We start from the raw sequence: 26,099 nt of genomic DNA, 5'->3' as shown, positions 1-26,099 counted from the left end.
CACAACACGGGGAGGGTCACGTGTTTGCGTGTGTGTGCGCGCGCGTTTGCGTTTTCTCCCCCGGAAAGCGGCAGGAACGAGAGAACCTGTCCATCTCTGTCTTAAATACACTCAATGACCCGGTCTCCGCAGCCCTCTGTGGCAACAGATTCCACAGATTCACCCACACTCTGGCTCCTGCTCTGCCCAAGACCGCAAGGAACTCCAAAGGGTCGTGAATGTAGCCCAATCCCATCACTCAAACCCAGCCTCCCATCCATTGACTCTGTCTACACTTCCCGCTGCCTCGGGGAAAAGCAGCCAGCATAATCAAGGACCCCCCACACCCCGGACATTCTCTCTTCCACCTTCTTCCATCGGGAAAAAGATACAAAAGTCTGAGGTCACGGACCAACCGACTCAAGAACAGCTTCTTCCCTGCTGCTGTCAGACTTTTGAATGGACCTACCTCGCATTAAGTTGATCTTTCTCTACACCCTAGCTATGACAGTAACACTACATTCTGCACCCTCTCCTTTCCTTCTCTATGAACGGTATGCTCTGTCTGTATAGCGTGCAAGAAACAATACTTTTCACTCTACCCAGTACATGTGACAATAATAAATCAAATCAAATCCTTCTCCCCTATGTACTCTATGAACGGTATGCTTTGTCTGTATAGGGCGCAGGAAACAATAATTTTCACTGTATCCCGATACATGTGACAATAATAAAGCAAATTAGGGGTGGCACAGTGGTTAGAGCTGCTGCCTCACAGCGCCAGGGATCTGAGTTTGATTCCTGGCTTGGGTCACTGTCTGTGTGGAGTCTGCACGTTCTCCCCGTGTCTGCGTGGGTTTCCTCCGGGTGCTCCAGTTTCCTCCCACAGTCCGAAAGATGTGCAGGTTAGCTAGATTGGCCGTGCTAAATTGTCCATGAGTGTCGGGGGATGAGCAGGGTAAATATGTGGGGTTGCGGGGATAGGATCTGGGTGGGATTGTGGTCAGTGCAGGCTCGATGGGCCGAATGGCCTCCTTCTGCACTGTCGGGATCCCAGGATGAAATCAAATCAAACTGACCAACTGAGGATGTCCCAACAGGTTTGACACCAGCCGGGCATTCACTGAAATTAGTCACGGGTAGGAGGCGGGGAATGGAGCAGCCAATTGGTGCACAGCAAGATCCCACAGCAAGATCAGTGAGCAGATGATGACATTTTATCAGGGGTTTGTTGAGGCTTGAATATTACTCCATTCATTGTGGCGGGGGCGGCGGGGAGTGGGGAGGGGGAGGGGGTGGAATCATTGCCTTGTTGACAAATAGTACCAGGAGTTTTCAAGGTGAGGGGCTGATACGAGTGTCTCATCCACAAGGCCGCATGTCCAAAATGGCCGCACTCCCTCCCTCCCTCCCGCCCCTTCACCCCTCCAGCTGAACCTGGACTTCCGGAGCGAGATTCGAACCCACCACCCCTCTCCCTCGGAGGTGAGAGTGACACTCCCCCCTGCCCCTTTCCCTGCTCCCCCACTGGACTGAGGCCACACCGGAGCCTCGGGCCTAGTTGGATCTCGGCACGGGACTGGAGGGAGGGAGTGAGGGTGTGGGGGGAGACTGGAGCGGGCGGGGGGGGCGGGAGGGAGTGCGGGAGGTGGAGACAGAGGGAGGGATGGAGTCCCGGTCAGAATGAGGCCTTGGCACTAGGCCGTACGTACCATGGGGTCAATTTGGTAGTGGCAGGAGGAGAAGGGTCCGTATTGGTCCAGCAATATCCCACAGTAGGAGGCTCCTTCGTACGTCTCCCGCTTGTCTTCGGGGCACTGGGGAGTCACCTCGGTGTCTGTCACGGTGCAGCTGTCCAGAGAGAACGGGGAAGATTATTTACACAGTGAATGACACAAAAGGGGCAGCAGAGACATAGTCCATTCGGCCCCTCTGCTCCACACTAGCCTCCTCTAACTCTACATCATCTCACTCCCATCCCCATATCATTCTCTACGTTTCTCCCTCATCTGTTGATACAGCTCCCCCCACCTCCAATGTGTCATTCTCCCCCATTCCCCGTGGGAGTGAGTCCCACATTCTCCCCACTCCCCGTGGGAGCGAGTCCCACATTCTCCCCCACTCCCTGTGGGAGCGAGTCCCACATTCTCCCCCACTCCCCGTGGGAGCGAGTCCCACATTCTCCCCCACTCCCTGTGGGAGTGAGTCCCACATTCTCCCCCACTCCCTGTGGGAACGAGTCCCACATTCTCCCCGACTCCCCCGTGGGAGCGAGTCCCACATTCTCCCCGACTCCCCCGTGGGAGCGAGTCCCACATTCCCCCCACTCCCTGTGGGAGTGAGTCCCACATTCTCCCCCACTCCCCGTGGGAGCGAGTCCCACATTCTCCCCCACTCCCTGTGGGTGTGAGTCCCACATTCTCCCCCACTCCCCGTGGGAGCGAGTCCCACATTCTCCCCTACTCCCTGTGGGAGTGAGTCCCACATTCTCCCCCACTCCCTGTGGGAGTGAGTCCCACACTCTCCCCCACTCCCCGTGGGAGCGAGTCCCACATTCTCCCCACTCCCTGTGGGAGCGAGTCCCAAATTCTCCCCACTCCCCGTGGGAGTGAGTCCCACATTCTCCCCACTCCCCGTGGGAGTGAGTCCCGCATTCTCCCCCACTCCCCGTGGGAGCGAGTCCCACATTCTCCCCCACTCCCCGTGGGAGCGAGTCCCACATTCTCCCCCACTCCCCGTGGGAGCGAGTCCCACATTCTCCCCCACTCCCCGTGGGAGCGAGTCCCACATTCTCCCCTACTCCCTGTGGGAGTGAGTCCCACATTCTCCCCCACTCCCTGTGGGAGTGAGTCCCACATTCTCCCCCACTCCCCGTGGGAGCGAGTCCCACATTCTCCCCACTCCCCATGGGAGCGAGTCCCACATTCTCCCCACTCCCCGTGGGAGTGAGTCCCACATTCTCCCCCACTCCCCGTGGGAGCGAGTCCCACATTCTATCCACTCCCCATGGGAGCGAGTCCCACATTCTCCCCACTCCCCATGGGAGTGAGTCCCACATTCTCCCCACTCCCCCGTGGGAGAGGGTCCCACATTCTCCCCACTCCCCGTGGGAGTGAGTCCCACATTTGCCCCCACTCCCCCGTGGGAGCGAGTCCCACATTCTCCCCCACTCCCCTCCATGGGGGGATCCAGAATGAATAAAAAACAATCCAAGGAATTGTCCAATAGAACGGTGCAAAGATACAAAAACAAGACAGACGCCATTCTGCCGCGTGGTTAACGAGACCCTGTGAATCTTCCGCCCGATTGTCATGGTGAAGGGCCCGTAGATACGGGGACAAGAGTCATCGTGTTCCCTCCCCATCCCCTCCCCCTCCTCTTCCCCCTCCCTCTTCCCGGATCATCCCACTTACTTCTCATCCACGTTCCAGCTGTTCCCAAAGTTGAGGACTCCGTGCACGATCTGTCCCTCCGGAGTCCGGAAGTCGTCGCCGGGGATTCCATCGTAGTCGCCGCACAGGCCACAGGTCTGGCCGGCGTAGCTGGGGACAGAGAGAGAGAGAGAGAGACGAGGGGTGAGTGACGCTCAAGAAGGTCGGCAAACTCCCCCCCACCGACCCCCACTCCCTCCTCCCACCACCCCCCCACCGTCCCACCCGAGAGAGAGAATCTGGTGAACCGGTGCGGCAACAATAATCTCTCCCTCAGTGTCAACAAAACGAAGGAGATTGTCACCGACTTCAGGAAGCGTAAAGGAGAACATGCCCCTGTCTACATCAACGGGGACGAAGTAGAAAGGGTCGAGAGCTTCATGTTTTTAGGTGTCCAGATCATTAACAACCTGTCCTGGTCTCCCCCACGCCGACACTATAGTTAAGAAAGCCCCACCAACGCCTCTACTTTCTCAGGAGACTAAGGAAATTTGGCATGTCAGCTACGACTCTCACAAACCTTTACAGATGCCCCATAGAAAGCATTCTTTCTGGTTGTATCACAGCTTGGTCTGGGGCTCCTGCTCTGCCCAAGACCGCAAGGAACTACAAAAGGTCGTGAATGTAGCCCAATCCATCACGCAAACCCGGCCTCCCATCCATTGACTCTGTCTACACTTCCCGCTGCCTCGGGGAAAAGCAGCCGGCATAATCAAGGACCCCCCACGCACCCCGGACATTCTCTCTTCCACCTTCTTCCGTTGGGTAGAAGATTCAAAGGTCTGAGGTCACGTACCGACCGACTCAAGAACAGCTTCTTCCCTGCTGCTGTCAGACTTTTGAATGGACCTACCTCGCATTAAGTTGATCTTTCTCTACACCCTAGCTATGACTGTAACACTACATCCTGCACCCTCTCCTTTCCTTCCATATGTACTCTATGAACGGTATGCTTTGTCTGTATAGCGCGCAAGAAACGATACTTTTCACTGTATCCCAATACAAGTGACAATAATAAATCAAATCCTTCTCCCCTATGTACTCTATGAACGGTATGCTTTGTCTGTATAGTGCGCAAGAAACAATACTTTTCACTTTATCCCAATACATGTGACAATAATAAATCAAATCAAATAATAAATAAAATTTAAAAAGAAATCAAGTTAAATCACAAAGAATTCAAATGAAATCAAAGAGAAATCGCATCAAATCAGTTCAAGAAAGCAAACAAACCAAATCAAAAAAGGACATAAAATCAAATCAGATCAAAAAGGAAATCAAAACAAAAGGAAATCAAATCAAAAAGATATCAAATCAAAATCAAATTAAATCAAATCAAATCAGAAAAAAATCTCGTCAAATCAAATCAAATCACAAAGGAAATCAAATCAAATAAACGCGACCCGCACCGGTTCGGGACACGTGGAGGCCGCGGAATGTACTCACTCGCTGGGGACCGTCACGTCAGCGTGGTGTCTGCCGTCGTACCGAGCGACCAGGCCGAAGTCGGTTCGTACCGCCATGTGTCTGCCCGAGGGTCCCACGACCAATCCGGGGTGGGGGCTGATGGGGGCGGTGACGGGTTTTCCATTCACCTGAACACAACAGACAGTTGGATAGAATTCCCCACTTGAACCTTCGACTGGGAACAGACTCTCACCCGGGGCTGGGGCATCCGAGCGAGGGGAGGCCATTCAGCCCCTCCAGCACTGCTGGCCCTGGAGAGGGTCCAGAGGAGGTTCACCAGAATGATCCCGGGAATGAAAGGCTTGATGGAGCGTTTGAGGACTCTGGATCTGAGCGGATGGGTAGAGAGGGATATGGGCCAAATGCGGGCAATTGGGACTTGCTTAGGGGTTTAAAACAAAAAGGGCGGCATGGACAAGTTGGGCCGAAGGGCCTGTTTCCATGCTGCAAATCTCTCTGACTCTATCACTCTCCCTGATGGGAGTTTAGAAGGATGAGGGGGGGATTTTATTGAAACTTACAGAATACTGAGAGGCCCGGATAGAGTGGACACGGGGAAGATGCTTCCATTAGTCGGAGAGACTGGGATCGGAGGGCCCAGCCTCAGAGTGAAGAGACGACCCTTGAGAACCGAGATGAGGAGGAATTTCTCCAGCCAGAGGGTGGTGAATCTGTGGAATTCGTTGCCACAGAGGAGGCCGGGTCACTGAGTGTCTTTAAGATGGAGATAGATCGGTTCTTGATTGGTAAGGGGGTCAAAGGTTGAGGGGAAAAGGCGGGCGAATGGGATTGAGAAGCTATCAGCAATGGTGGAGCAGACTCGATGGGCCGAATGGCCTAATTCTGCTTCTATGCCTTATGGTCTTATCCGCCCTTCAGTTCGATCAAGGCCAATCTCCATCTCAACCCCTTAACTCCCCAACCCCTGCCCCCATCCCCTTACCCAACCCCAACCCATCGATCGGGCTTCGGACTGTTTCGAGGGACACCGGCCATGGATGGGGGGGGCGGGGTGGTGAGTTCAATGGCCTCCACCATCTCCCCCCACAACCATCTCCCCCCCACCCCCGCTCCGCTCCCCCTCCCCCTCTCACCTGAACGACTCTGTCCCTGAGCACCGAGACGGTGAGGCCGTAGACACTGACGTGGATGGCTCGGACATAAGACACGGTGGTGCTCCGGCGGCGATGCTCGTTGGCGACGAGGACGGTGAAGGGGGTGCGGCTGGAGTTACAGGTCTTGGCCAGCACGTAGGTGCAGTTCCCTTGGAAGGTGAACTTTCTCTTGTCGAAGGAGGTGTAATGGGGATCCCCGGAGGCAGTGCAGGTGGACGAACCTGTGGAGAGGTCAATGGAGAGCGGGGGAAGAGGGGGGATGGAGGTGGGGAGAAGATGAGTCATTCCCACAATTCCAATCTCTGATGAGTCATTCCCACAATTCCAATCTCTGATGGTCAATGTTAAACCCGGCGCGGAATTCTTTACCTTTGGGGTAACACCCCCGCACTCCGCCCTCGTGGCCACAGTACTCGTCTGGAGCACAGCTGGTATCGGTACACTGGACATTGTTGCTGGAGAGACACTTACACACCTGGCTACAGGCCTGGGACCAGATCACCTCACCGGGCTGGAAGCACAGAGAGAGAGAGAGAGAGACTCACGTTAGGACTGCTCCGCACAGGACAAGTCAGAAAGGTCCATTGGACACGGATAAGGCCCATTGCCAGAAAGAAAGAGTCTGCATTCATATAGCGCCTCACCCCCCACCCCACCTCAGTACATCTTCGTGTAAAGATCTTGGGACAGAAAGGGTGACACATTCAGCCAACGATTTTTAGATTTAGAACGGCACTGCTTGGTCAACATGTATCCTTAATCATTCTCTATCTCTCGCAGACTCCCTCTGCTGGTACATGTGTGTGTTTGAGGGCAAAATGCACAACCCAATTTTCACTACGCTACACTTTACAGCCAATGAAAGACCTTCGAATTGGAGTCACTGCCGGAATGGAGGAAACAGCAGAGCCAATTTGTGCACAGTAAGATCCCAAAAAGCAAAACAAGTTAATAAGGGGTTTAGCGATTGGTTGGGGGTTCAATATGTGAGGGGGTCACCAGGGAGAATCCCCCCTAACTCTTCAAAATGAGTCGGAATCCACCCGGGATGTCACTTAGTGCCTTGTTTTAATGTCCCCTATGAAACTCAGTGCCACCGACAGTGCAGCACTCCCTCGGTACTGCACTGGAGGATCAGCCCAGATTTTGTGCTCATGCCTCTGGTTTAGTCTTGAACCCACAGGGTTCCGGCACGGTGACGGGAATGTTGCCCCACCCGGCGACAGCGAAGAATGTGGAAAAAAAAATCCAAGTTAAAACAAAAATCAAAAACAACTTCAGGTTTCTGGATGTCCAGATCACCAACAACTGTCCTGGTCCCCCCCACGCCGACACTATAATTAAGAAAGCCCCACCAACACCTCTACTGTCTCAGAAGACTAAGGAAATTTGCCATGCCAGCTACGACTCTCACCAACTTTTACAGATGCACCATGGAAAGCATTCTTTCTGGTTGTATCACAGCTTGGTCTGGGGCTCCTGCTCTGCCCAAGACCGCAAGGAACTACAAAAGGTCGTGAATGTAGCCCAATCCATCACGCAAACCCAGCCTCCCATCCATTGACTCTGTCTACACTTCCCGCTGCCTTGGGGAAAAGCAGCCAGCATAATCAAGGACCCCCCACACACCCCGGACATTCTCTCTTCCACCTTCGTCCAGCGGGAAAAAGATACAAAAGTCTGAGGTCACGCACCAACCGATTCAAGAACAGCTTCTTCCCTGCTGCTGTCAGACTTTTGAATGGATCTACCTCGCATTAAGTTGATCTTTCTCTACACCCTAGCTGTGACTGTAACACTACATTCTGCACCCTCTCCTTTCCTTCTCTATGAACGGTATGCTTTGTCTGTATAGCGCGCAAGAAACAATACTTTTCACTGTATCCCAATACATGTGACAATAATAATTCAAATCTAGTCTAGTCATAGAGTCATTGAGTTTAAAGCATGGAAACAGGCCCTTCGGCCCAACTTGTCCATGCCGCCCATTTTTTACCATGATGTTAGTCCCATTTGCCCGCATTTGGCCCATATCCCTCTATACCCATCGTACCCATGTAACTCTCTCAATGCTTTTCAAAGGATAAAATTTTACCCGCCTCTACTACTACCTCTGGCAGCTCGTTCCAGACACTCACCACCCTCTGTGTGAAACAATTGCCCCTCTGGACCCTTTTGTATCTCTCCCCTCTCACCTTAAACCTGTGCCCTCTAGTTTTAGACTCCCCTACCTTTGGGAAAAGGTATTGACTATCTAGCTGATCTGTGCCCCTCATTATTTTATAGACATCTATAAGATCACCCCTCAGCCTCCTACACTCCAGGGAAAAAATTCCCAGTCTATCCAGCCTCTCCTCATAACTCAAACCATCAAAACCCGGTAGAATCCTAGTAAATCTTTTCTGCGCTCCTTCTAGTTTAATAATATCCTTTTTATAATTGGGTGACCAGATCTGTACCCAGTCAAACCAAATAAAGTCAAATCCCATCAAATCAAATCAAATCAACTCAAATCAATGCAAATCAAATCAAATAAATCAAATCAACTCAAATCAATTCAAATCAAATCAAATCAAATCAAATCAAATCAACTCAAATCAATTCAAATCAAATCAAATCAAATTTCAGGGTTAGATTCTCGGAGAGGGAAGAGATTCAGGCGATGGGGGTGAAGGCCAGAGGGGGGGGTGAGGTTTAATCCATGGATGGGAAAGGGTTTGACATGATCGGAATTTCACAATGTTCTGGATCTCCCAGACGCCCCGTCCCCGCGTTACCTGATAGTTGGAGCCGTTGTACACGCAGCCGCACTGGTCCCTGGAGACGCACTGGGACCCACTCTGCACAAAGCCCGGGTCGCACCGACAGCCCTCCGCGCAGGGCAGGTCACAGGGCAGAGGTCGGGGGTCGAGGCAGGTGGCCGGGCAGGCCGAGGCACAGGGTTGGTAGTGACTGTTGGACGGGCACTCGAGGGCTGAGGGGGGGAGGGGGGGAAGAAGAGAAAACAAAACAAACGTCACTCTGTGGACGCAGAAAGAACGGCTACAAGAATAATTTAACAACAATAATGGCAAGAGTGGCTTCAAAATGGCCGTCCCGGCTGAGAGCTATGCATGCTGGGATTTCTGCAGGCCAGTTACCTGGAACTTCTCAGAGGACACAAGGTGTTGGGTTGAACAACTTGTCCTTGGCAGGGAGGAGGAGTTCCTTATAGATCTTTGGAGCCAGTGTTCCTTATCTGGGGATCGGAATGTGAACAAGATGCACTCAAGGGGGTCTCGAGATGATGAGGTCTGGACTGACCAATGCCACCACCCCGGCTGCATTCGATGGGCCTCATCGAACGATGCAATTGGGGTTTACGATCGATTTGTCGGATGGGTGACAGAGAATCTTCCGGAAGCGGGTGGAGAATTGCGGGTAAAGAGCCGCGATAACTCGAAGAGACCAACCATCGTGGGAAACAAGACCTGTGCCCTGAGGGATGCTTCAGAGGAGAAGGAGATAGATTTGACATCGAGGACCTTTCTTGGCCGAGGTTTCCCTAAACTTGGCCCTATCTATTTACAGTTACACAGTTAAAGTTGATGTTCAGTTGAAGTTAAAGTGCGGTTAAAGAGTTAAAGTTCAGTAAAGAGTTAATGAGTTGCAACTGTTTATGTTTGAGTTGATGCTCGAAGTGTTAAGTAAAGGAATTGTTGAACTGCTGTCCTTGTTTTCTGAAGCTGGAATGCTCGGAAGTGTTTAAATTAAAAGCTGGAGAACAAACTCGGAGTGGGGAAGGGGTAGCACGGCTCAGAAAGGGGGATGGTTTTTAGTGGTCCGGTTCTCGCCCGCTCGCTCCCCCCCCCGGTACTCACGGCAGAAGGTTTGGTTCCTCCAGGGTAGGATGGTGATGTTGTGTTGCTGGCAGGCGGTGATGTAGGTCTCGATGGCCTCACACAGCTGTGGCCTGGCCCCGTCCAGCTCACACATGTCGTACACACAGTCCCTGAAGAAGGCCTGGAGGAAAGGGGCAGACACAACACGGGGAGGGTCACGTGTTTGCGTGTGCGTGCGCGCGCGCGTTTGCGTTTTCTCCCCCGGAAAGCGGCAGGAACGAGAGAACCTGTCCATCTCTGTCTTAAATACACTCAATGACCCGGTCTCCGCAGCCCTCTGTGGCAACAGATTCCACAGATTCACCCACACTCTGGCTCCTGCTCTGCCCAAGATCGCAAGGAACTACAAAGGGTCGTGAATGTAGCCCAATCCATCACGCAAACCCAGCCTCCCATCCATTGACTCTGTCTACACTTCCCGCTGTCTCGGGGAAAAGCAGCCAGCATAATTAAGGACCCCCCCACACACCCCGGACATTCTCTCTTCCACCTTCCTCCGTCGAGAAAAAGATACAAAAGTCTGAGGTCACGCACCAACCGACTCAAGAACAGCTTCTTCCCTGCTGCTGTCAGACTTTTGAATGGACCTCCCTCACATTAAGTTGATCTTTCTCTACACCCTAGCTATGACTGTAACACTGCATTCTGCACCCTCTCCTTTCCTTCTCTATGAACGGTATGCTTTGTCTGTATAGCGCGCAAGAAACAATACTTTTCACTGTATCCCAATACCTGTGACAATAATAAATCAAATTAGGGGCGGCACGGTGGCACAGTGGTTAGCGCTGCTGCCTCACAGCTACAGGGACCCGGGTTCAATTCCGGACTTGGGTCACTGTCTGTGTGGAGTTTGCACGTTCGCCCCGTGTCTGCGTGGGTTTCCTCCGGGTGCTCCGGTTTCCTCCCACAGTCCGAAAGATGTGCAGGTTTGGTGGATTGGCCGTGCTAAATTGCCCCTGAGTGTCGGGGGATGAGCAGGGTAAATATGTGGGGCTGCGGGGATAGGGTCTGGGTGGGATTGTGGTCAGTGCAGGCTCGATGGGCCGAATGGCCTCCTTCTGCACTGTCGGGATCCCAGGATGAAATCAATCAAACTGACCAACTGAGGATGTCCCAACAGGTTTGACACCAGCCGAGCATTCACTGAAATTAGTCACGGGTAGGAGGCGGGGAATGGAGCAGCCAATTGGTGCACAGCAAGATCCCACAGCAAGATCAGGGGGCAGGTGATGATATTTTATCAGGGGTTGGTTGAGACTTGAATATTAGTCCGTCCACTGTGGCGTGGGTGGTGGGGTGGGGGGTGGGGGGGCGCGGGGGTGGGGGGGCGGTGAGGGGGAGGGGGGGATCATTGCCTTGTTGACAAATAGTACCAGGAGTTTTCAAGGTGAGGGGCTGATACTGGTGTCTCATCCACAAGGCCGCATGTCCAAAATGGCCGCACTCCCTCCCTCCCTGCCGCCCCTTCACCCCTCCAGCTGAACCTGGACTTCTGGAGCGAGATTCGATCCCACCACCCCTCTCCCTCGGAGGTGAGAGTGACACTCCCCCCTTCCCCTTTCCCTGCTCCCCCACTGGACTGAGGCCACACCGGAGCCTCGGGCCTAGTTGGATCTCGGCACGGGACTGGAGGGAGGGAGTGAGGGTGTGGGGGGAGACCGGAGCGGGGGGGGGGGGGACGGGACGGAGTGCGGTAGTTGGAGACAGAGGGAGGGATGGAGTCCCGGTCAGAATGAGGCCTTGGCACTAGGCCGTACGTACCATGGGGTCAATTTGGTAGTGGCAGGAGGAGAAGGGTCCGTATTGGTCCAGCAATATCCCACAGTAGGAGGCTCCTTCGTACGTCTCCCGCTTGTCTTCGGGGCACTGGGGAGTCACCTCGGTGTCCGTCACGGTGCAGCTGTCCAGAGAGAACGGGGAAGATTATTTACACAGTGAATGACACAAAAGGGGCAGCAGAGACATAGTCCATTCGGCCCCTCTGCTCCATGCTGGTCCACACTAGCCTCCTCTAACTCTACATCATCTCACTCCCATCCCCATATCATTCTCTACGTTTCTCCCTCATCTGTTGATCCAGCTCCCGCCACCTCCAATGTGTCATTCTCCCCCATTCCCCGTGGGAGTGAGTCCCGCATTCTCCCCCATTCCCCGTGGGAGTGAGTCCCACATTCTCCCCACTCCGCGTGGGAGCGAGTCCCACATTCTCCCCACTCCGCGTGGGAGTGAGTCCCACATTCTCCCCACTCCCATTGGGAGCGAGTCCCACATTCTCCCCCACTCCCTGTGGGAGTGAGTCCCACATTCTCCCCACACCCTGTGGGAGTGAGTCCCACATTCTCCCCCACTCCCTGTGGGAACGAGTCCCACATTCTCCCCCACTCCCCGTGGGAGTGAGTCCCACATTCTCCCCACTCCCTGTGGGAGCGAGTCCCACATTCTCCCCCACTCCCCGTGGGAGGGAGTCCCACATTCTCCCCCACTCCCTGTGGGAGTGAGTCCCACATTCTCCCCCACTCCCTGTGGGAGTGAGTCCCACATTTTCCCCCACTCCCCGTGGGAACGAGTCCCACATTCTCCCCCACTCCCCGTGGGAGCGAGTCCCACATTCTCCCCACTCCGCGTGGGAGTGAGTCCCACATTCTCCCCACTCCCATTGGGAGCGAGTCCCACATTCTCCCCCACTCCCTGTGGGAGTGAGATCCACAGTCTCCCCCACTCCCTGTGGGAGTGAGTCCCACATTCTCCCCACTCCCTGTGGGAACGAGTCCCACATTCTCCCCCACTCCCCGTGGGAGTGAGTCCCACATTCTCCCCACTCCCTGTGGGAGCGAGTCCCACATTCTCCCCCACTCCCCGTGGGAGGGAGTCCCACATTCTCCCCCACTCCCTGTGGGAGCGAGTCCCACATTCTCCCCCACTCCCCGTGGGAGTGAGTCCCACATTCTCCCCCACTCCCCTCCATGGGGGGATCCAGAATGAATAAAAAACAATCCAAGGAATTGTCCAATGGAACGGTGCAAAGATACAAAAACAAGACAGACGCCATTCTGCCGCGTGGTTAACGAGACCCTGTGAATCTTCCGCTCGATTGTCATGGTGAGGGGCCCGTAGATACGGGGACAAGAGTCATCGTGTTCCCTCCCCATCCCCTCCCCCTCCTCTTCCCCCTCCCTCTTCCCGGATCATCCCACTTACTTCTCATCCACGTTCCAGCTGTTCCCAAAGTTGAGGACTCCGTGCACGATCTCTCCCTCCGGAGTCCGGAAGTCGTCGCCGGGGATTCCATCGTAGTCGCCGCACAGGCCGCAGGTCTGGCCGGCGTAGCTGGGGACAGAGAGAGAGAGAGAGAGAGAGACGAGGGGTGAGTGACGCTCAAGAAGGTCGGCAAACTCCCCCCCACCGACCCCCACTCCCTGCTCCCACCACCCCCCCACTGTCCCACCCGAGATAGAGAATCTGGTGAACTGGCGCGGCAACAATAATCTCTCCCTCAGTGTCAACAAAACGAAGGAGATTGTCATCGACTTCAGGAAGCGTAAAGGAGAACATGCCCCTGTCGACATCAACGGGGATGAAGTGGAAAGGGTCGAGAGCTTCAGGTTTCTGGGTGTCCAGATCACCAACAACCTGTCCTGGTCCCCCCCATACCGACACTATAGTTAAGAAAGCCCCACCAACGCCTCTACTTTCTCAGAAGACTGAGGAAATTTGGCATGTCCGCTACGACTCTCACCAACTTTTACAGATGCCCCATAGAAAGCATTCTTTCTGGTTGTATCACAGCTTGGTATGGGCTCCTGCTCTGCCCAAGACCGCAAGGAACTACTAAAGGTCGTGAATGTAGCCCAATCCATCACGCAAACCCAGCCTCCCATCCATTGACTCTGTCTACACTTCCCGCTGCCTCGGGAAAAGCAGCCGGCATAATCAAGGACCCCCCACACACCCCGGACATTCTCTCTTCCACCTTCTTCCGTCGGGAAAAAGATACAAAAGTCTGAGGTCACGTACCGACCGACTCAAGAACAGCTTCTTCCCTGCTGCCGTCAGACTTTTGAATGGACCTACCTCGCATTAAGTTGATCTTTCTCTACACCCTAGCTATGACTGTAACACTACATTCTGCACCCTCTCCTTTCCTTCTCTATGAACGGTATGCTTTGTCTGTATAGCGCGCAAGAAACAATACTTTTCACTGTATCCCAATACATGTGACAATAATAAATAAAATTTAAAAAGAAATCAAGTTAAATCACAAAGAAATCAAATGAAATCAAAGAGAAATCACATCAAATCAGTTCAAGATAGCAAACAAACCAAATCAAAAAAGGACATAAAATCAAATCAGATCAAAAAGATATCAAATCAAAATCAAATTAAATCAAATCAAATCAGAAAAAAATCTCGTCCAATCAAATCAAATCACAAAAGAAATCAAATCAAATAAACGCGACCCGCGCCGGTGCGGGACACGGGGAGGCCGCGGGATGTACTCACTCGCTGGGGACCGTCACGTCAGCGTGGTGTCTGCCGTCGTACCGAGCGACCAGGCCAAAGTCGGTTCGTACCGCCATGTGTCTGCCCGAGGGTCCCACGACCAATCCGGGGTGGGGGCTGATGGGGGCGGTGACGGGTTTTCCATTCACCTGAACACAACAGACAGAGGAGTGAGGATCGGAGAGTGTGTGGGGGTGGGGGGGAGGGGGGGAGGGGGGGGGCGGGGGTCGGGGGGTGGGGTGGGGGGGGTAAATATCGGCCCCGGATGGGGCGGAGGGAACCGGAGGTGGAATTAACTCCATCCCAATGTAGCAATTCCAGGGAATGGGAAGTGGGGGGTTGGGGGTTGAGACTCGGGAACGCCGTGCTTGGGATGGGAGTGCGTCGCTCGGGAATCAGTTGGATAGAATTCTCCGCTTGAACCTTCTACTGGGAACAGACTCTCGCCCGGGGCTGGGGCATCCGAGCGAGGGGAGGCCATTCAGCCCCTCCAGCACTGCTGGCCCTGGAGAGGGTCCAGAGGAGGTTCACCAGAATGATCCCAGGAATGAAAGGCTTGATGGAGCGTTTGAGGACTCTGGATCTGAGTGGATGGGTAGAGAGGGATATGGGCCAAATGCGGGCAATTGGGACTTGCTTAGGGGGAAAAAAGGGCGGAATGGACAAGTTGGGCCGAAGGGCCTGTTTCCATGCTGTAAACCTCTCTGACTCTATGACTCTACTCGATGGAGTTTAGAAGGATGAGGGGGGGGGATCTGATTGAAACTTACAGGATACTGAGAGGCCCGGATAGAGTGGACACGGGGAAGATGCTTCCATTAGTGGGAGAGACTGGGATCCGAGGGCTCAGCCTCAGAGTAAAGGGACGACCCTTTAGAACCGAGATGAGGAGGAATTTCTCCAACCAGAGGGTGGTGAATCTGTGGAATTCGTTGCCACAGAGGAGGGCGGGTCATTGAGAGTCTTTAAGATGGAGATAGATCAGTTCTTGATTGGTAAGGGGGTCAAAGGTTGAGGGGAAAAGGCGGGCGAATGGGATTGAGAAGCTATCAGCAATGGTGGAGCAGACTCGATGGGCCGAATGGCCTAATTCAGCTTCTATACCTTATGGTCTTATCCACCCTTCAGTTCGATCAAGGCCAATCTCCATCTCAACCCCTTAACTCCCCAACCCCTCCCCCATCCCCTTACCCAACCCCAACCCATCGATCGGGCTTCGGACTGTTTCGAGGGACACCGGCCATGGATGGGGGGGGCGGGGTGGTGAGTTCAATGGCCTCCACCATCTCCCCCCACAACCATCTCCCCCCCACCCCCGCTCCGCTCCCCCTCCCCCTCTCACCTGAACGACTCTGTCCCTGAGCACCGAGACGGTGAGGCCGTAGACACTGACGTGGATGGCTCGGACATAAGACACGGTGGTGCTCCGGCGGCGATGCTCGTTGGCGACGAGGACGGTGAAGGGGGTGCGGCTGGAGTTACAGGTCTTGGCCAGCACGTAGGTGCAGTTCCCTTGGAAGGTGAACTTTCTCTTGTCGAAGGAGGTGTAATGGGGATCCCCGGAGGCAGTGCAGGTGGACGAACCTGTGGAGAGGTCAATGGAGAGCGGGGGAAGGGGGGGGGGCGAGGAGGTGGGGGAGAAGATGAGTCATTTCACAATTCCAATCTCTGATGAGTCATTCCCACAATTCCAATCTCTGATGGTCAATGTTAAAACCGGCGCGGAATTCTTTACCTTTGGGGTAACACCCCCGCACTCCGCCCTCGTGGCCACAGTACTCATCTGGAGCACAGCTGGTATCGGTACACTGGACATTGTTGCTGGAGAGACACTTACACACCTGGCTACAGGCCTGGGACCAGATCACCTCACCGGGCTGGAAGTACAGAGAGAGAGAGAGAGACTCACGTTAGGACTGCTCCGCACAGGACCAATCAGAAAGGTCCATTGGACACGGATAAGGCCCATTGCCAGAAAGAAAGAGTCTGCATTCATATAGCACCTCACCCCCCCACCCCACCTCAGTACATCTTCATGTAAAGATCTTGGGACAGAAAGGGTGACACATTCAGCCAGTGATTTTTAGATTGAGAACGGCACTGCTTGGTCAACATGTATCCTTAATCATTCTCTATCTCTCGCAGACTCCCTCTGCTGGTACATGTGTGTGTTTGAGGGCAAAATGCACAACCCAATTTTCACTACGCTACACTTTACAGTCAATGAAAGACCTTCAAATTGGAGTCACTGCCGGAATGGAGGAAACAGCAGAGCCAATTTGTGCACAGTAAGATCCCAAAAAGGAAAACAAATTAATAAGGGGTTTAGCGATTGGTTGGGGGTTCAATATGTGAGGGGGTCACCAGGGAGAATCCCCCCTAACTCTTTAAAATGAGTCGGAATCCACCCGGGATGTCACTTAGTGCCTTGTTTTAATGTCCCCTATGAAACTCAGTGCCACCGACAGTGCAGCACTCCCTCGGTACTGCACTGGAGGATCAGCCCAGATTTTGTGCTCATGCCTCTGGTTTAGTCTTGAATCCACAGGGTTCCGGCACGGTGACGGGAATGTTGCCCCACCCGGCGACAGCGAAGAATGTGGAAAAAAAAATCCAAGTTAAAACAAAAATCAAAAACAACTTCAGGTTTCTGGGTACCCAGATCACCAACAACCTGTCCTGGTCCCCCCCATGCCGACACTATAGTTAAGAAAGCCCCACCAATGCCTCGACAGTCTCAGAAGACTAAGGAAATTTGGCATGTCAGCTACGACTCTCACCAACTTTTACAGATGCCCCATAGAAAGCATTCTTTCTGGTTGTATCACAGCTTGGTCTGGGCTCCTGCTCTGCCCAAGACCGCAAGGAACTACAAAGGGCTGTGAATGTAGCCCAGTCCCATCACGCAAACCAGCCTCCCGTCCATTGACTCTGTCTACACTTCCCGCTGCCTCGGGAAAAGCAGCCGGCATAATCAAGGACCCCCACACACCCTGGACATTCTCTCTTCCACCTTCTTCCGTCAGGAAAAAGATACAAAAGTCTGAGGTCACGTACCAACCGACTCAAGAACAGCTTCTTCCCTGCTGCTGTCAGACCTTTGAATGGACCTACCTCGCATTAAGTTGATCTTTCTCTACACCCGAGCTATGATTGTAACACTACATTCTGCACTCTCTCCTTTCCTTCTCTATGAACGGTATGCTTTGTCTGTATAGTGCGCAAGAAACACTACTTTTCCCTGTATCCCAATACATGTGACAATAATAAATCAAATCAAATCAAATCAAGTCTCGTCATAGAGTCACAGAGGTTTACAGCATGGAAACAGGCCCTTCGGCCCAACTTGTCCATGCCACCCATTTTTTACCACGAAGCTAGTCCCAATTGTCCGCATTTGGCCCATATCCTTCCATACCCATCTTACCCATGTAACTGTCTAAACGCTTTTTAAAAGACTAAATTGTACCCGCCCCTACTACTGCCTCTGGCAGCTCGTTCCAGATACTCACCACCCTCTGTGTGAAAACATTGCCCCTCTGGACCCTTTTGTATCTCTCCCCTCTCACCTTAAACCTGTGCCCTCTAGTTTTAGACTCCCCGACCTTTGGGAAAAGATATTGACTATCGAGCTGATCTGTGCCCCTCATTATTTTATAGACCTCTATAAGATCACCCCTCAGCCTCCTACCCTCCAGAGAAAAAAGGCCCAGTCTATCCAGCCTCTCCTTATAACTCAAACCATCAAGTCCCGGTAGCATCCTAGTAAATCTTTTCTGCGCTTCTTCTAGTTTAATAATATCCTTTCTATAATAGGGTGACCAGATCCGTACACAGTCAAACCAAAGAAAGTCAATACATCAAATCAAATCAATTCAAATAAACTCAAATTAACTCAAATCAAGTCAAATTTCAGGGTTAGATTCTCAGAGAGGGAAGAGATTCAGGCGATGGGGGTGAAGGCCAGAGGGGGGGTGAGGTTTAATCCATGGATGGGAAAGGGTTTGACATGATTGGAATTTCACAATGTTCTGGATCTCCCAGACGCCCCGTCCCCGCGTTACCTGATAGTTGGAGCCGTTGTACACGCAGCCGCACTGGTCCCTGGAGACGCACCGGGACCCACTCTGCACAAAGCCCGGGTCGCACCGACAGCCCTCCGCGCAGGGCAGGTCACAGGGCAGAGGTCGGGGGTCGAGGCAGGTGGCCGGGCAGGCCGAGGCACAGGGTTGGTAGTGACTGTTGGATGGGCACTCGAGGGCTGCGGGGGGGAGGGGGTGAAGAGAAAACAAAACAAGCGTCACTCTGTGGACGGAGAAAGAACGGCTACAAGAATAATTTAACAACAATAATGGCAAGAGTGGCTTCAAAATGGCCGTCCCGGCTGAGAGCTATGCATGCTGGGATTTCTGCAGGCCAGTTACCTGGAACTTCTCAGAGGACACAAGGTGTTGGGTTGAACAACTTGTCCTTGGCAGGGAGGAGGAGTTCCTTATAGATCTTTGGAGCCAGTGTTCCTTATCTGGGGATCGGAATGTGAACAAGATGCACTCAAGGGGGTCTCGAGATGATGAGGTCTGGACTGACCAATGCCACCACCCCGGCTGCATTCGATGGGCCTCATCGAACGATGCAATTGGGGTTTACGATCGATTTGTCGGATGGGTGACAGAGAATCTTCCGGAAGCGGGTGGAGAATTGCGGGCAAAGAGCCGCGATAACTCGAAGGGACCAACCATCGCGGGAAACAAGACCTGTGCCCTGAGGGATGCTTCAGAGGAGAAGGAGATAGATTCGACATCGAGGACCTTTCTTGGCCGAGGTTTCCCTAAACTTGGCCCTATCTATTTACAGTTACACAGTTAAAGTTGATGTTCAGTTGAAGTTAAAGTGCGGTTTGAGAGTTAAAGTTCAGTAAAGAGTTAATGAGTTGCAACTGTTTATGTTTGAGTTGGTGCTCAAAGTGTTAAGTAAAGGAATTGTTGAACTGCTGTCCTTGTTTTCTGAAGCTGGAATGCTCGGAAGTGTTTAAATTAAAAGCTGGAGAACAAACTCGGAGTGGGGAAGGGGTAGCACGGCTCAGAAAGGGGGATGGTTTTTAGTGGTCCGGTTCTCGCCCGCTCGCTCCCCCCCCCGGTACTCACGGCAGAAGGTTTGGTTCCTCCAGGGTAGGATGGTGATGTTGCGATGCTGGCAGGCGGTGATGTAGGTCTCGATGGCCTCACACAGCTGTGGCCTGGCCCCGTCCAGCTCACACATGTCGTACACACAGTCCCTGAAGAAGGCCTGGAGGAAAGGGGCAGACACAACACGGGGAGGGTCACGTGTTTGCGTGTGTGTGCGTGCGCGCGCGTTTGCGTTTTCTCCCCCGGAAAGCGGCAGGAACGAGAGAACCTGTCCATCTCTGTCTTAAATACACTCAATGACCCGGTCTCCGCAGCCCTCTGTGGCAACAGATTCCACAGATTCACCCACACTCTGGCTCCTGCTCTGCCCAAGACCGCAAGGAACTCCAAAGGGTCGTGAATGTAGCCCAATCCATCACTCAAACCCAGCCCCCCATCCATTGACTCTGTCTACACTTCCCGCTGCCTCGGGGAAAAGCAGCCGGCATAATCAAGGACCCCCCACGCACCCCGGACATTCTCTCTTCCACCTTCTTCCGTCGGGAAAAAGATACAAAAGTCTGAGGCCACGTACCGACCGACTCAAGAACAGCTTCTTCCCTGCTGCTGTCAGACTTTTGAATGGACCTACCTCGCATTAAGTTGATCTTTCTCTACACCCTAGCTATGACTGTAACACTACATTCTGCACTCTCTCCTTTCCTTCTCTATGAATGGTATGCTCTGTCTGTATAGCGTGCAAGAAACAATACTTTTCACTCTACCCAGTACATGTGACAATAATAAATCAAATCCTTCTCCCCTATGTACTCTATGAACGGTATGCTTTGTCTGTATAGCGCGCAAGAAACAATACTTTTCACTGTGTCCCAATACATGTGACAATAATAAATCAAATTAGGGGCAGCACGGTGGCACAGTGGTTCGCACTGCTGCCTCACAGCGCCAGGGACCCGGGTTCGATCCAGCCTCGGGTCACTGTCTGTGTGGAGTCTGCACATTCTCCCCGTGTCTGCGTGGGTTTCCTCCGGGTGCTCCGGTTTCCTCCCACAGTCCGAAAGATGTGCAGGTTTGGTGGATCGGCCTTGCTAAATTGCCCCTGAGTGTCGGGGGATTAGCAGGGTAAATATGTGGGGTTGCGGGGATAGGGTCTGGGTGGGATTGTGGTCAGTGCAGGCTCGATGGGCCGAATGGCCTCCTTCTGCACTGTAGGGATCCCAGGATGAAATCAAATCAAACTGACCAACTGAGGATGTCCCAACAGGTTTGACACCAGCCGAGCATTCACTGAAATTAGTCACGGGTAGGAGGCGGGGAATGGAGCAGCCAATTGGTGCACAGCAAGATCCCACAGCAAGATCAGTGGGCAGGTCATGATATTTTATCAGGGGTTGGTTGAGACTTGAATATTAGTCCGTTCACTATGGCGTGGGTGGCGGGGTTGGGGGGGGGGGGGGCGGTGGGGGCGGGCGGGGGGGCGCGCGGGGGGGGGCGGTGGTGAGGGGGAGGGCGGGCGGTGAGGGGGAGGGGGGGAATCATTGCCTTGTTGACAAATAGTACCAGGAGTTTTCAAGGTGAGGGGCTGATACTGGTGTCTCATCCACAAGGCCGCATGTCCAAAATGGCCGCACTCCCTCCCACCCTCCCCCCCCTTCACCCCTCCAGCTGAACCTGGACTTCCGGAGCGAGATTCGAACCCACCACCCCTCTCCCTCGGAGGTGAGAGTGACACTCCCCCCTTCCCCTTTCCCTGCTCCCCCACTGGACTGAGGCCACACCGGAGCCTCGGGCCTAGTTGGATCTCGGCGCGGGACTGGAGGGAGGGAGTGAGGGTGTGGGGGGAGACCGGAGCGGGGGGGGGGGGGGGGGGGGGGGGCAGGGAGTGCGGGAGGTGGAGACAGAGGGAGGGATGGAGTCCCGGTCAGAATGAGGCCTTGGCACTAGGCCGTACGTACCATGGGGTCAATTTGGTAGTGGCAGGAGGAGAAAGGTCCGTATTGGTCCAGCAATATCCCACAGTAGGAGGCTCCTTCGTACGTCTCCCGCTTGTCTTCGGGGCACTGGGGAGTCACCTCGGTGTCCGTCACGGTGCAGCTGTCCAGAGAGAACGGGGAAGATTATTTACACAGTGAATGACACAAAAGGGGCAGCAGAGACATAGTCCATTCGGCCCCTCTGCTCCATGCTGGTCCACACTAGCCTCCTCTAAACCTACATCATCTCACTCCCATTCCCATATCATTCTCTACCTTTCTCCCTCATCTGTTGATCCAGCTCCCCCCACCTCCAATGTGTCATTCTCCCCCATTCCCCGTGGGAGTGAGTCCCGCATTCTCCCCACTCCCCGTGGGAGTGAGTCCCACATTCTCCCAACTCCGCGTGGGAGCGAGTCCCACATTCTCCCAACTCCCCGTGGGAGCGAGTCCCACATTCTCCCCCACTCCCTGTGGGAGTGAGTCCCACATTCTCCCCCACTCCCTGTGGGAGTGAGTCCCACATTTTCCCCCACTCCCCGTGGGAGCGAGTCCCACATTCTCCCCCACTCCCTGTGGGAGTGAGATCCACATTCTCCCCACTCCCCCGTGGGAACGAGTCCCACATTCTCCCCCACTCCCCGTGGGAGCGAGTCCCACATTCTCCCCCACTCCCTGTGGGAGTGAGATCCACATTCTCCCCACTCCCTGTGGGAACGAGTCCCACATTCTCCCCACTCCCTGTGGGAGCGAGTCCCACATTCTCCCCCACTCCCCTCCATGGGGGGATCCAGAATGAATAAAAAACAATCCAAGGAATTGTCCAATGGAACGGTGCAAAGATACAAAAACAAGACAGACGCCATTCTGCCGCGTGGTTAACGAGACCTGTGAATCTTCCGCTCGATTGTCATGGTGAGGGGCCCGTAGATACGGGGACAAGAGTCATCGTGTTCCCTCCCCATCCCCTCCCCCTCCTCTTCCCCCTCCCTCTTCCCGGATCATCCCACTTACTTCTCATCCACGTTCCAGCTGTTCCCAAAGTTGAGGACTCCGTGCACGATCTGTCCCTCCGGAGTCCGGAAGTCGTCGCCGGGGATTCCATCGTAGTCGCCGCACAGGCCGCAGGTCTGGCCGGCGTAGCTGGGGACAGAGAGAGAGAGAGAGAGAGAGACGAGGGGTGAGTGACGCTCAAGAAGGTCGGCAAACTCCCCCCCACCGACCCCCACTCCCTCCTCCCACCACCCCCCCACCGTCCCACCCGAGATAGAGAATCTGGTGAACTGGCGCGGCAACAATAATCTCTCCCTCAGTGTCAACAAAACGAAGGAGATTGTCATCGACTTCAGGAAGCGTAAAGGAGAACATGCCCCTGTCGACATCAACGGGGACGAAGTAGAAAGGGTCGAGAGCTTCAGGTTTCTGGGTGTCCAGATCACCGACAACCTGTCCTGGTCCCCCCCACGCCGACACTATAGTTAAGAAAGCCCCACCAACGCCTCTACTTTCTCAGAAGACTGAGGAAATTTGGCATGTCAGCTACGACTCTCACCAACTTTTACAGATGCCCCATAGAAAGCATTCTTTCTGGGTGTATCACAGCTTGGTCTGGGGCTCCTGCTCTGCCCAAGACCGCAATGAACTACAAAAGGTCGTGAATGTAGCCCAATCCATCACGCAAACCCGGCCTCCCATCCATTGACTCTGTCTACACTTCCCACTGCCTCGGGAAAAGCAGCCAGCATAATCAAGGACCCCCCACACACCCCGGACATTCTCTCTTCCACCTTCTTCCGTCGGGAAGGAGATACAAAAGTCTGAGGTCACGTACCGACCGACTCAAGAACAGCTTCTTCCCTGCTGCCGTCAGACTTTTGAATGGACCTACCTCGCATTAAGTTGATCTTTCTCTACACCCTAGCTATGGCTGTAACACTACATTCTGCACCCTCTCCTTTCCTTCTCTATGAACGGTATGCTTTGTCTGTATAGCGCGCAAGAAACAATACTTTTCACTGTATCCCAATACATGTGACAATAATAAATAAAATTTAAAAAGAAATCAAGTTAAATCACAAAGAAATCAAATGAAATCAAAGAGAAATCACATCAAATCAGTTCAAGATAGCAAACAAACCAAATCAAAAAAGGACATAAAATCAAATCAGATCAAAAAGATATCAAATCAAAATCAAATTAAATCAAATCAAATCAGAAAAAAATCTCGTCCAATCAAATCAAATCACAAAAGAAATCAAATCAAATAAACGCGACCCGCGCCGGTGCGGGACACGGGGAGGCCGCGGGATGTACTCACTCGCTGGGGACCGTCACGTCAGCGTGGTGTCTGCCGTCGTACCGAGCGACCAGGCCAAAGTCGGTTCGTACCGCCATGTGTCTGCCCGAGGGTCCCACGACCAATCCGGGGTGGGGGCTGATGGGGGCGGTGATGGGTTTTCCATTCACCTGAACACAACAGACAGAGGAGTGAGGATCGGAGAGTGTGTGGGGGTGGGGGGGGAGGGGGGGAGGGGGGGGGCGGGGGTCGGGGGGTGGGGTGGGGGGGGTAAATATCGGCCCCGGATGGGGCGGAGGGAACCGGAGGTGGAATTAACTCCATCCCAATGTAGCAATTCCAGGGAATGGGAAGTGGGGGGTTGGGGGTTGAGACTCGGGAACGCCGTGCTTGGGATGGGAGTGCGTCGCTCGGGAATCAGTTGGATAGAATTCTCCGCTTGAACCTTCTACTGGGAACAGACTCTCGCCCGGGGCTGGGGCATCCGAGCGAGGGGAGGCCATTCAGCCCCTCCAGCACTGCTGGCCCTGGAGAGGGTCCAGAGGAGGTTCACCAGAATGATCCCAGGAATGAAAGGCTTGATGGAGCGTTTGAGGACTCTGGATCTGAGTGGATGGGTAGAGAGGGATATGGGCCAAATGCGGGCAATTGGGACTTGCTTAGGGGGAAAAAAGGGCGGAATGGACAAGTTGGGCCGAAGGGCCTGTTTCCATGCTGTAAACCTCTCTGACTCTATGACTCTACTCGATGGAGTTTAGAAGGATGAGGGGGGGGGATCTGATTGAAACTTACAGGATACTGAGAGGCCCGGATAGAGTGGACACGGGGAAGATGCTTCCATTAGTGGGAGAGACTGGGATCCGAGGGCTCAGCCTCAGAGTAAAGGGACGACCCTTTAGAACCGAGATGAGGAGGAATTTCTCCAACCAGAGGGTGGTGAATCTGTGGAATTCGTTGCCACAGAGGAGGGCGGGTCATTGAGAGTCTTTAAGATGGAGATAGATCAGTTCTTGATTGGTAAGGGGGTCAAAGGTTGAGGGGAAAAGGCGGGCGAATGGGATTGAGAAGCTATCAGCAATGGTGGAGCAGACTCGATGGGCCGAATGGCCTAATTCAGCTTCTATACCTTATGGTCTTATCCACCCTTCAGTTCGATCAAGGCCAATCTCCATCTCAACCCCTTAACTCCCCAACCCCTCCCCCATCCCCTTACCCAACCCCAACCCATCGATCGGGCTTCGGACTGTTTCGAGGGACACCGGCCATGGATGGGGGGGGCGGGGTGGTGAGTTCAATGGCCTCCACCATCTCCCCCCACAACCATCTCCCCCCCACCCCCGCTCCGCTCCCCCTCCCCCTCTCACCTGAACGACTCTGTCCCTGAGCACCGAGACGGTGAGGCCGTAGACACTGACGTGGATGGCTCGGACATAAGACACGGTGGTGCTCCGGCGGCGATGCTCGTTGGCGACGAGGACGGTGAAGGGTGTGCGGCTGGAGTTACAGGTCTTGGCCAGCACGTAGGTGCAGTTCCCTTGGAAGGTGAACTTTCTCTTGTCGAAGGAGGTGTAATGGGGATCCCCGGAGGCAGTGCAGGTGGACGAACCTGTGGAGAGGTCAATGGAGAGCGGGGGAAGGGGGGGGAGGGAGGTGGGGGAGAAGATGAGTCATTCCCACAATTCCAATCTCTGATGAGTCATTCCCACAATTCCAATCTCTGATGGTCAATGTTAGACCCGGCGCGGAATTCTTTACCTTTGGGGTAACACCCCCGCACTCCGCCCTCGTGGCCACAGTACTCATCTGGAGCACAGCTGGTATCGGTACACTGGACATTGTTGCTGGAGAGACACTTACACACCTGGCTACAGGCCTGGGACCAGATCACCTCACCGGGCTGGAAGCACAGAGAGAGAGAGAGAGAGACTCACGTTAGGACTGCTCCGCACAGGACAAATCAGAAAGGTCAATTGAACACGGATAAGGCCCATTGCCAGAAAGAAAGAGCCTGCATTCATATAGCACCTCCCCCCCTACCTCAGTACATCTTCGTGTAAAGATCTTGGGACAGAAAGGGTTACACATTCAGCCAGCGATTTTTAGATTGAGAACGGCACTGCTTGGTCAACATGTATCCTTACTCATTCTCTATCTCTCGCAGACTCCCTCTGCTGGTACATGTGTGTGTTTGAGAGCAAAATGCACAACCCAATTTTCACTACGCTACACTTTACAGCCAATGAAAGACCTTCGAATTGGAGTCACTGCCGGAATGGAGGAAACAGCAGAGCCAATTTGTGCACAGTAAGATCCCAAAAAGCAAAGCAAATT

The 26,099-nt window shown here is 53.7% G+C and overlaps 1 protein-coding gene across 1 annotated transcript in view; it reads right to left on the bottom strand.

Annotated features, from left to right (window-relative positions):
- LOC144487293 (IgGFc-binding protein-like) overlaps positions 1 to 26,099 on the bottom strand; it is a gene marked incomplete at its 3' end in the record, with an annotated part of 192,889 nt that overhangs the window by 89,276 nt on the left and 77,514 nt on the right. Inside the window, exons 39-57 of the mRNA XM_078205374.1 lie at positions 25,524 to 25,665; positions 25,133 to 25,374; positions 23,790 to 23,938; positions 22,487 to 22,615; positions 21,455 to 21,593; positions 19,518 to 19,659; positions 18,438 to 18,634; positions 16,109 to 16,250; positions 15,716 to 15,957; positions 14,374 to 14,522; positions 13,072 to 13,200; positions 11,635 to 11,773; positions 9,853 to 9,994; positions 8,770 to 8,966; positions 6,362 to 6,503; positions 5,972 to 6,213; positions 4,857 to 5,005; positions 3,393 to 3,521; positions 1,692 to 1,830 (exon numbers count right to left, since the gene is read on the bottom strand). Of these exons, the coding sequence (XP_078061500.1) occupies positions 1,692 to 1,830; positions 3,393 to 3,521; positions 4,857 to 5,005; positions 5,972 to 6,213; positions 6,362 to 6,503; positions 8,770 to 8,966; positions 9,853 to 9,994; positions 11,635 to 11,773; positions 13,072 to 13,200; positions 14,374 to 14,522; positions 15,716 to 15,957; positions 16,109 to 16,250; positions 18,438 to 18,634; positions 19,518 to 19,659; positions 21,455 to 21,593; positions 22,487 to 22,615; positions 23,790 to 23,938; positions 25,133 to 25,374; positions 25,524 to 25,665 (3,081 nt within the window). The remainder of the gene's footprint in view (positions 1 to 1,691; positions 1,831 to 3,392; positions 3,522 to 4,856; positions 5,006 to 5,971; positions 6,214 to 6,361; positions 6,504 to 8,769; positions 8,967 to 9,852; positions 9,995 to 11,634; positions 11,774 to 13,071; positions 13,201 to 14,373; positions 14,523 to 15,715; positions 15,958 to 16,108; positions 16,251 to 18,437; positions 18,635 to 19,517; positions 19,660 to 21,454; positions 21,594 to 22,486; positions 22,616 to 23,789; positions 23,939 to 25,132; positions 25,375 to 25,523; positions 25,666 to 26,099) is intronic.

The sequence above is a fragment of the Mustelus asterias genome, unplaced genomic scaffold (assembly GCF_964213995.1).
Source record: "Mustelus asterias unplaced genomic scaffold, sMusAst1.hap1.1 HAP1_SCAFFOLD_707, whole genome shotgun sequence".
NCBI classification, from domain to species: domain Eukaryota; kingdom Metazoa; phylum Chordata; class Chondrichthyes; order Carcharhiniformes; family Triakidae; genus Mustelus; species Mustelus asterias.
This window is presented reverse-complemented; position numbering and strand designations above follow the sequence as displayed.